Raw genomic sequence first — 10,665 nt, 5'->3', positions numbered from 1 at the left:
AGAAACTTGTCAGGGCGAATTATAGACAAAACTGAGTCTAAAAACAGTGTTAGTTAGTGGGGATGCTTGTAAAATAGTACCCAAAACAGGTTCTGTCATGTACCCAACAATGTGCACTTCGAAACTTACCTCAATCTTTCTCTTTTGGCATCGCACAGCTCTAGTTTTCTTGATGTATCATTAAACTCACTTGCTAAACATATTATAGGTTCACTATAGCGCTTGCAGTCCCGCAATGGTCGCCAGCTATAGCAAAAACGACAAATTATGTGGAGCTCAGACAACAGCCAATCTTCCTTGGCGACGCCATTTGCACGCTAACTTCGCTAAGGATGTTTTCACGTTATGGTGTGAAAAAACAAACGAAGTCTATGTGTAGAAATAATTAGAAAATTAAACATTAAACTATACTTTAAAAATTAAGACAATGATCTGACTTGCATTTCTTGGTCATGAAAGAAGAAAAATAGTTATCGCTACAGTAGCAATCTGTGGTTGCAACGTTCGTTTCCATTTCAAATAATATTTGGACGGTAAACATGCATGACCATGATCAAATTCTCACAATCGATTGGGTTCTTGCTTTCGCTTTTTTTTTGGGGGGGGGGGCGGGAAGAGATGGCAAAAAATGTGATAATGGGCTGGAACCATGGGCAGTTATACGTTCGCTATAAATATCGTTCACCGTACAAATGTATGAACCGATTATAAGCACTGATAAGATGTATTCCAGGCCACCGATAACTTGTACTTGTCATCGTTTCACTTGCGTCAAACATCTATAACTATAACACGTCTGGTAAAAGTTAATTTGACAAAGATCCCTATTTCTAATGAGTTCGGTTGATGTCCATAGTCAGACTGGTTGATTTCTCTGCTGCTCCACCTATTCTCCCTAGGCTTCTCTCTCTCTCTCTCTCTCTCTCTCTCTCTCTCTCTCTCTCTCTCTCTCTCTCATTAAAAAAAAAAAAAAAAAGTATCATTATTCTGAACTAGTAAATATGGAAGTTACTTAAAGGATATCTTCAACTTTAAGTTACACTGAAGTTCCAAGGGAAAACGGGTAAACATGAAATACATTCTGATTAAAGCGACATTTCCAAAATGTCCAGTCTTGGCTTCACGGTATGAAGCCAGTATTAGAATCATAGCATTAATACGAAGATATTGTATAGTAGTTATAATCCCTTCATGCACATTATTCTGCAATAAATGATTAGCAGACAAATTCTCTCATTCTGTTTTTTACTTATCGAACCTCAAAGGTGAGATTGCCAAGCGACTGCCTCAGCATTCTGGCAGAGCACAACACAAACATTGAGCGAGTGTTTATCTTCTCCCTGCATGGGTTGATTTCGTGGGTACAAATCCTAGAGGAGGCTATTTCTTCGTAAAAGGCAAAGAAGAGAGGTGCAAGATGGGGAGACGCAGCATCAACACCACTAAGAGTGGGAAATATATGAATCCCACTGACCAGGCCCGTGAGTCTCACTTGATGTTGTTGGTAATTTTCATTTTCAGCCGATAATTGCTGTGGACATGACGCTGTATATTGGTTACTATTCATTTACGACGGAATTGTCATAAGTAAAAGTTACTTGTGATGTGGCAAGTCCTAGCTTAGATGACAATAATGGAAAAGGGATTAAGGAGTGTCACATCCATACATTCATCTTACTGTATAATCATGTGTCAATATTGAATTGAAATATTTATTGTTGTAAAAGACATACAATACAGAGTACTTACACAACAAAAAAGGTGATAGGCTTTGCCACACCTTCTTCAGTATTGTGAAAAACTCAGATTTTAAGTTACAGGAGTCCTCACTTTTTTTTTTTTTCTCACTCAGTTTTACAGATGCATTTCAGGAATATTCATTTTGAATTTCAGCAGGCAGTCTTTTTCAGCTGACGAAAATATGTTTTTATGCAGTGCTTCCATTCCGAGCTTATCATTAAGGAGATACAGTAATTACATATGGAGGAAGCCTCAAAATCGAGAAATCTGAGGCAGCTTTTTAAATGGTGAAAGTAAAGCTGTGGATGAAACTGTAGGTTTTATTTATGATAAGGTCAGGACCGAAAATTGCTCAGGTTAGGACAAAAGGCTGCGGCGTCCTTGGATTGTGGCACAGTTGGTAGAGTGCAGTGTGCTAGGTTCTGTGGTCTGAGTCCAGGAGGTAGCTAGGTTTTTTCCGTCATTTAGACACTGCAGGGACGTAGGTCAGACTCCTACCTATAATTGTCCTGGACTAATGATGGCCTAGTCTTGGACCCCTACACTCAGAAGCAGGCAGAATTGGATTTGGCAGGCACTGCTTTATGAGTAATGATCCTTGAAACTGCATGAAGGTTCAGAGTGAAGGCCAAAATTTCGACTAAATAAAGTGCCATCCTCTGATTAGGTCCAAAACTTCAGAACATCAGAGGCAAGTTTTGGCAAAAATTGACGAGAAAGTTTTTATCATACCGTATAATGATTACCTTTTTCTTTATAGTCCCTAATTCATATTCATTGCATAATACTTTTTTTCTATACTAGTATGTTAATTTTACAAGTTTCTGTATTTCTATCTATCGCCAGACACCATAATCCCTTAAGGGGTGGCCATTTGACTATGAGTTATTTGTTTTAAGGGGAGGGGCACTAACCCTCCACCAACCCACTTGTTCACACGTAGGGACATTAATTTCAAATTGTCTCCCCTCCTGGCAGGCAAAGAGGCGAGGAAGCGGGAACTGAAGAAAAACAAGAAGCAAAGACAGATGGTACGAGCCGCAGTACTGAAAGGGAAGGACCCCTCACAGATTATCATGGAAATGGAAAAGATTGACAGCATGGGTGAGTTTTTACCACTGTACTCTTTATATTAACGTGGCCAAAACTTCCCAACTCTCCATCTTGAATGCCAAATTGTGACAAGATTAACATGAGAATATTGTGGTGGTAGTCACTGGAAAGTGTTATGGAAAGGAAGTAATGATGTAAATTAGTATTTTCTTATTCTGCCACTGAACCACAGAAAATAGGTTTCAAAGGGAGAGATAATCACCACCAAGTTGAGTTAATTATACTGTAGGTCACTTTTTCTTTCATATGATTGCAGTACATTTTAACCCCTCCAGCCTTGTGGTGTATACGCAGTACCGTATTGCATTTTATTCATGCTGTCTTTGGACTACAATTCAGCTGTTGAGAAACTTTGGAGAGGTTAAATACAGCCTTCATCAACCCCTTCACTATAAGAGGCTTCCCAACCAGAGGTGAATAAAAGAGTCTGGAGGCAGCAAAAATTAATCAGTGAAACACATCAATAGATGATGAGTTAATCCATACCGTATCTATTATAGCCAATCAGCTGTAAGTCACAACAGTACCCTCGTCATCACAAAACTCATATTAAACTTTGCCTGTGTGGTATCCAAAAAAAAAAAAAAAACGTTTATAAATATTGACAGTATAATAATAATAATAAAAAAATCATTTCAGAATACAATGTTGAAGTGGCCCCTGCACTAAGTGAAAAGGTTCTGAAAGATAAAAGGAAGAAACTCCGCGAGACTCTAGACCGCGTCCTTAGATTGTACGAACGTGAGAACCCTGAATACTGGGTGGAAATCAGGCGAATGGAGGGGGACTACCATAAAAAACGGCAAGCGATGATCGAGTACTTTGAGTCAGTTCGTCATGCCCAGGCGGTGACAGTTGATGAGATCCCACTGCCAAACTTGGATCAGCCTCAAGTGACAGATGCGATGGGAGAGGAAGGGGAGGAGGGGGTGGGGGGGCTTCCTCTGGCACCCACCCCTGCCCCACCCCCAGTGCCTAATGCCCACTTGGTGCCCACTCACAGTATACTGAAGAAACTGTCAGCATATGTGAGTGAACCAGAGATCAGAAAACCCCCAGGATGCCCCCCGACACTGCCTCCAGATTTGAGTGACGATGAAGAGGACAAGGAGGAGGATATGGAGACAGACCAGCCCTCAGGAAGGAAAGATGTGGCAGAGAAGTCAGAGGAAACTGAAGAAACCATAGCAGAGGACCTTCCACCCCGACAGCGTACCATCCGATTCAAAGATGGAGACTCGGATGAGGAAGAGGAGAAGGAAGAGCAGGCAGATGGCGATGGAGATGCAGATGCAGATGGGGCGGGTGGAAACAACAAGGGCCTAACTAGCCTCCAGACCAAGCTGCTACAGATGTCAGGGCAGGACATCGACGACTTCATGCGTGAAACTGAAGTTCTATTCAGGGAAAAGGAGGCCGAGCGCAGGGCAGATCTCAAGGCCAGACTTAATCGCCTTAACCCCACTGCTGCTGCCACTCCTGGTGTCACACCCCGTCCTGGTCTGCCCCCGCCTGCACAAGTCCAGCCCCCAATCATGACTGTGCCCCCACCATCACAACAACAGCCACCACGACCACCACTCGGTATGCTTTTCTTCTGGAATACTGTATATGTCTGCCTGTGAGATGGAGTGGATGTTGAGTATGTGTCAGAGGGAGAGTGAGTGAGATAAAAGTCACTAAACTCATGTATTTCCAAAAATATGTCATTTAATGTGAAAGTTTAGTGTAGTACAATGTACACTGGGCCCATGAACATTTTTTCATCTTTAATCTTGCCATTTCCTGATTACTTAATCTAGCTTAGAAGAGAGATTTCCAACTTACGTGGTTAAACATAGCTATAATAAACCTCTTAATATGAGAAGCCTTTCCCTGGTTGAATAAAATTGCCTAGCAGAAGAAATACGGTAATAAACCATAAAGTACGTCCCCTGGATTCGAGGGATTAATACTGCTTTGTGATCATCAGGTGTTGGGAACAGTGGTGGCGGCCAGACAGCAACAGGCCAACCACCGTTCCTCACCCCCACTATGCCCCCTGCCTCAGCCCCGACAGCCCCAGCAGGTGTGGTTCCCCCGCCTGTTGCCCCAGCTGCTGCCCCACCCACCATGCCCCAGGTGGCCCTCCCTGTAGTCCCACCTGGCTCTGTCCCTGTTCCCAGCTCCACCCTGGCACCCCCACCCACCACCGTGCCTCTCATACCTCCAGGGGTAACACCAGCACCCCACCAGGCCACCCCGACTCTTACTGGCCCACCTGGTGCACCCCCAGTCGTCCCTCCAGTGATACCACCAGGGGCCCCACCCGGTGCTCCCCCTCTCATGTTCCGACCCCCACCCCCCATGCGAACTGGTCCCCCTCCTCCCCCTGGTGTGCGTGCTCCCCCTGGCCCCCCTCCACAAGGCCTGCCGCCACGCCTACCCAACATGCGTTTGCCTCCTCCCATGCCTCCACGTGGCCTACCCATGCGCCCCCCTGGCATGCCTCCAGGTCTGCCTCCACCTGGCATGCCTCCACGTGGGCTACCTCCAACACACAACCCCAATGTGCTCTCAGCAGCACCTCAGCTCATACCTCGGCCGGCTCACCACGAAAACAACCTGTCCGCCACTATCGAAGCAAAGCCACAGATCAGGTATGTAAAGCTTAACTATTCTGTTACCACTACCATTACCACCACTTACATTTTCAGTCATTGTATCTGCTGTTATGCTTCGTACAAGCAAGAGTTACACTACCAGTACTGTTAAATTACAGTGCAATGATACCATTCCGGTACTATTCCAGGTACTTATCATGCAGTTCTTTACCATCAACAGCACCACTGTCACTTACCTCATCCCATCCATATTTTTGTACTGTAATTCATTTAATCCTAATGCACTGATACCAGTACATCAAATCCTCTCTTTATGTCAGGGATACAGTTCAGAAAAAGTGTACCATACATAATGCATGAGTATTACATTAAATATGACAAGTAGAAATGCTTACTAAACTGTCTGTATTAATATGTTGTCATATAATGACACCTCATAGTACAGTGCTGTACTTTACCTGTACTATAAGTTACTGCTGCCAGTGTCCTTTCTATGTAGTAATAAATTGACCAGGTATATATGTTTGTGGATTCCAGAGGCTTGAATGTTGTGTGCATGATTGTGTGGCCCATTGCATTGGGCTTGCTGTTAATATACTAAAATATTCCCCCTTGCATGTACACAGGAGCCTGAGTGCAGATGTGACACGCTTCCTACCCACAGCCCTGAGAGTGAAGAGAGAGGACAGGAAGAAACTTGGAAAGGCTCAGACAGGTTTGTGATGATGCTTTGTAGAGGGAGTTATATACCCTTGTTTTCATCATTTATCTGAATCATGTACGGTATCGGTTGCACTAATGTATGAAGGACATGAGTGAGAAGACTGGAAATGAGTTATCTGAGAGGAGCACGTGGAGGGAGCCCAACAGACAAATAATGGTTGGAAGTGCTGTGGTGTTGATGTGAATGTACTGCAGTTTATTAGAAGAATTATCCTGAGATGGTTTGGCCATGTAGAGAAAACTGAGTAAGAGATTGGCCTGGAGAGTGCATGTGAAGTAGAGGTGGAAAGGAGGAGTGAGAGAATGTGGTGGAAGGACAGAATGGAGGTATACGGATGAAAATGGTGTGGGATAGAGAGAGGATTGCTTGATGGTGGAGGATAGCACAACATAGAGGCGATTTCTTTGTAACCACCCCCTTCTGGGATTGAGATGTTTGACTATAGTTTATTTAACTAGGCAGAGATTTTTGTCCTTTTGCAGCTTATTTCCTATAGCTCAGTGGCAGAATAAGACAGTACTATGGCTCAACATCCTTTCCATAGAACTTCTTCATGACTACTACCGTATCCTAGGGTTAATCCTTAGTTACAGTGCAACATTCAAGATGAAAAGATGACAAATTTATGCTTAATTAAAGTGAACAGAGTACTGATAGATACATGTAGATTGAAATATAGTACATTCCAAGTACATGTGGAATTATAAGTAACTGTATTTGTATTTTTTCCAGATGTGAAGGAGGTTGGAGGAGGAAAGGCTGAAGAAGGAGATCGTAAACCCACCAAGGACGACGCATACTCACAATTCATGCGGGAAATGGAAGGGCTTTTGTAGTGCCTCCATCAGGGTTTAAGTGTACGTGCATAGTACAATAGATCTCCAGTGGGTAAAATTGTTCGCTTCCTGATTGTCAGTCCTCAGTTGAAGTCTAGGGTGTGTAATGGCAAAGTGCTTCTAAGTGAAACAATTTAAGCCTCAGAGATGTATGTCAAGGATGGTGGTGTGAATTGGAGAGAAGGCAGCCTGATGCTGTAAGACAGGGTGACATGGCGGCAATTTGTTTATAGCCACCCCTTCCAGAAATAAAGCATCTGGCTAAAGACAGAGGGACAGACAGACATTTCGATTCATGATTAAGGAGTTAAATGCACTGAATACACTAGTTTCTGACTTCAGAACAACTTTATAATCAGTCATGAGCAACTATCAGTGATGATAAGGTGTTAAATGATGACTGACTGAACTATGAACTTATCAGAAGAGAAGAAAGCAAAGTTGAAATGCTTACTATCCACTCACTCAGTGTAGTGCTGCTCTTGGGTGACTGCCCTTTCCTCACTTCCTTTCTTCTTTCCCTTCTTCCTCTTCTGTCTTTCTTTCCTTCATTCTTTCCTCTTCCTTCAGTCTACGGGTGACTCTACATTGAGTGACAAGCCAAATGGTTTCCTGTACACCAACCATTTACAACACTGGATGGTAACCATATAACCAGATTATGGTGCCTGGTGGTTAAGTGGGTAATTAAGGCACTCCGGTCAGATTGAGCTTGTGTAAGTTTATATCCAAGGGGTGGTTGGGGTGTATTGCTCACATAATGCCACTCAGGGATGAGTGAGGCTTGTCACTCTCATCTTAAATGTCAGGACCAACCTGCCTAGCCCTGGGCTCCAACGCTCCTTGTGGGGCAACACAGGATTAGATTATGATGATGTAAAATATGTATATCTAATTGCTTGCCCATTCTTCAAGTCGAAGACTGTTGAGAGTTTCCTCTATCCTTCATTGTGAGCTTAACGTCTTCAGTCCAGCAACATGTTTGACTAGCTTATTCTTACTACTGCTTCCAGGTAATTTTGTGCAGCATAGGACAGTATCTGAGTTGGAAAGGGGCTAATGAAGATTAAATCTAATCTCTCTAGATATCAGAATATCTCCTGAGCTGAATAATATTGCCTGGATATTGCAAAAGCAAAATAGCAAGAGGTCTCCTGGTCTAAGATGTTATCGTTAAGTACTGGTGGAAAATATGAACATTAGTGTTGTTCCGTCACTCTTAAGTTCTCACAATATGTTGCCCTTCCAGTCTCTCAGTCAGCCCTTTCAATGTGATCACACCTTTTTTTTATTACACTGTTGCTAGTTTCAGAGGCCTTTTAACATAGGGAGAAATATCAGGTTGCAAAGGGGTTAATAGAGACTTTAACCCAGTGCGACATTTACCTTCTTAGAAGTTAATCAAATTCTGGAAGTAGCAAGAATAAATTTAAAAATACTGTATGCATACCTGTATATTCATCACTAGATAAAATGATTGAAGTCAGCCGTAAATTATGAAAACACTACCTACTAAATTTTCATTGTTACGTATAATGCTGATTAACCAGTATGCCTCAATTTACAGTACTGGTTGTATTTTCAAACCCAACCCTGACGTATACCAAGACTTAAGGTATTCTGCCCCTCTCGTACTCTGACAGTGAGGGAGGATGTGTAAATAACGTTTATTTCCATGTACTGTATCCCCTGTGCAGCAAAATACAGTATACTGAAATACCAAGTTGCCAGTAGTATATCATCTAATTAAATACCTGTTAACTCCATCAATATGTCCACATTTTTCATATTTTAATCTTCATGTCTCTGGACAGTTTTACTTGACACTTTTCAAACTGGAGGGGTCAGATTCACAGTAGTACAATTTAGTAAAACAGTACAAGGAGTATCACACCCATAGGGTTCAATGCAAGTGAAAATGAGTTCTACAGACACAAATGAATCTATAAACCTCATCGTCGTATCGTTTGTAAAGACTTCAGCATGTTTGCATGCATTGGTTTTGGACACCTAATGGTGGCTCTCCATGCTGCTCGATCTCTAGCACCCTACCTATTCAGTCCCCTACTCCTGAGGTCAGACACTACGACCTCATCTTCGGTCTTTTTTTTGGTATGCCTCTCGCAACCCTACCCCTGACGTTCACACTTCTCAACCTCTGCTTCAATTGTCATCCTCCATCCTCTCAACATGCCCAAACCATCTCAGTCTAACCCTCATCATCATAACACCATGCATTCAAGTCTCTTCCTCTCCACTCTTCAACTGCAATCTTAGTCCTCCCAGGCCTCGCATTCATGGACCCACTACACATTCATCTAATCATCGTCATTCGGTACATCTGAGCCTATGAATATATCTTCCTTTACCACCCATGTCTCACTAATATACAGCAATTAGCTCTTAACTTGGTGCTTCAAAAAATACTGCATCCAGTATATGCCATTTGGTGTAATTTTGAGTGCTAATAACTACAAAGGTTAATATTTCAACTCATATCTGAGGACAGACCATATATCACAATGCCTCATCCATAATTCAGAACAATATGTGCATTGAGGGGCTAATAATTTTTAGCTGACTACTTCTAGTTACAAACTCAGTGTGTTACAAAAAATAAAGAAGGAAAGAAGAAAAAAAAATAAAGGAAGGAGAAGGGGAAAAATAACTGACTAAACAGCTTACCTTACAACATCCTGATTCCTATTTCCTTGCCTTTCACCACATCATTCCTAATCATCCCTCCCATGGGTTCTTCATCCACTCAAAGACCTGGCAACTGAAGGCATTGTAGTATTGTGCAGAAAATATAGGAGATATGAGCAGGGTGTGAAAAAACAGGGAGTGCACAGAAAGAGAATTGTAAAGAAAATGAACATAATTGATACAGACTGAGGGATGGGAAGTAGAGGTAATGAAAGGATAACATACCGTTTTGAAAAGCTGACACCTGACCTTTTATCAGTGCAACATCCTCACCCCATCCTTAGGTGGGAAAAAGAGGTCAAGATGATGATGATAATGAGTACAACAAAACTTTCAAATACTGTATGATAACTCTTGTAATGACTGAAAAATATGCCTGTAAATACCTTAAACTCAGTTATGGAGGTGCTTTGAAAAGGCCCTCTGTCTGTTAAGGAAAATGATCCTTGATATACTGTAGCATTGGAGTTGTAGAAGCATTATGTTAGTGACTTTTAGTATGCTAAGCCAGCACATGCACTGTACAGTATCGTACTTCATTGTATGTTGTGAAATATGGCAGTCTAACTAAGACTTGAATATATATGTGTGCATGTGTGTGTGTGTGTGATGCCCGTCATGACAGTGACCTAATAACTGCGGCAGATGCAGATGCTTGCCTACTGTTCCATTTAGAGTACATCTGAAACTAGTTTTGCAAAACCAGCCGGTACTTTTAGTTTCATGTATAATTAAGAACCTAGTATTATACAGTACTGATTTCCCAGAAGTATGAAAATGTCACTGAGTGGAAAGGTTGTTTTTGGAATTCATTTGATGCAAATTACTGTACTTTTAATATGAATATTGTGATGCAGTTTATACCTGCACTCCCCTCTCATTGGGCTAACGTGTTGGCCCTGTTTGGAGGACTTTGCTGGGCTGTGTAGCACACTGTGACCAG

General features: G+C 42.2%; 1 protein-coding gene across 1 annotated transcript; it reads left to right on the top strand.

The window, feature by feature from the left end:
* Positions 1-1,350: 1,350 nt before the first annotated feature.
* LOC145391535 (uncharacterized) lies at positions 1,351-7,109 on the top strand. Its single transcript, XM_080266140.1, has 6 exons — positions 1,351-1,481; positions 2,719-2,844; positions 3,493-4,437; positions 4,856-5,492; positions 6,083-6,171; positions 6,913-7,109. Exons 1-6 carry the CDS (start codon positions 1,418-1,420, stop codon positions 7,014-7,016), a joined length of 1,965 nt encoding a protein of 654 aa, XP_080122266.1. The 5' UTR covers positions 1,351-1,417; the 3' UTR covers positions 7,017-7,109.
* The last annotated feature ends 3,556 nt before the right edge of the window (positions 7,110-10,665 follow it).

Source organism: Coenobita brevimanus, chromosome 2, assembly GCF_032717465.1.
Source record: "Coenobita brevimanus isolate Jiangsu-jjx chromosome 2, ASM3271746v2, whole genome shotgun sequence".
NCBI lineage: Eukaryota > Metazoa > Arthropoda > Malacostraca > Decapoda > Coenobitidae > Coenobita > Coenobita brevimanus.
This window is presented reverse-complemented; position numbering and strand designations above follow the sequence as displayed.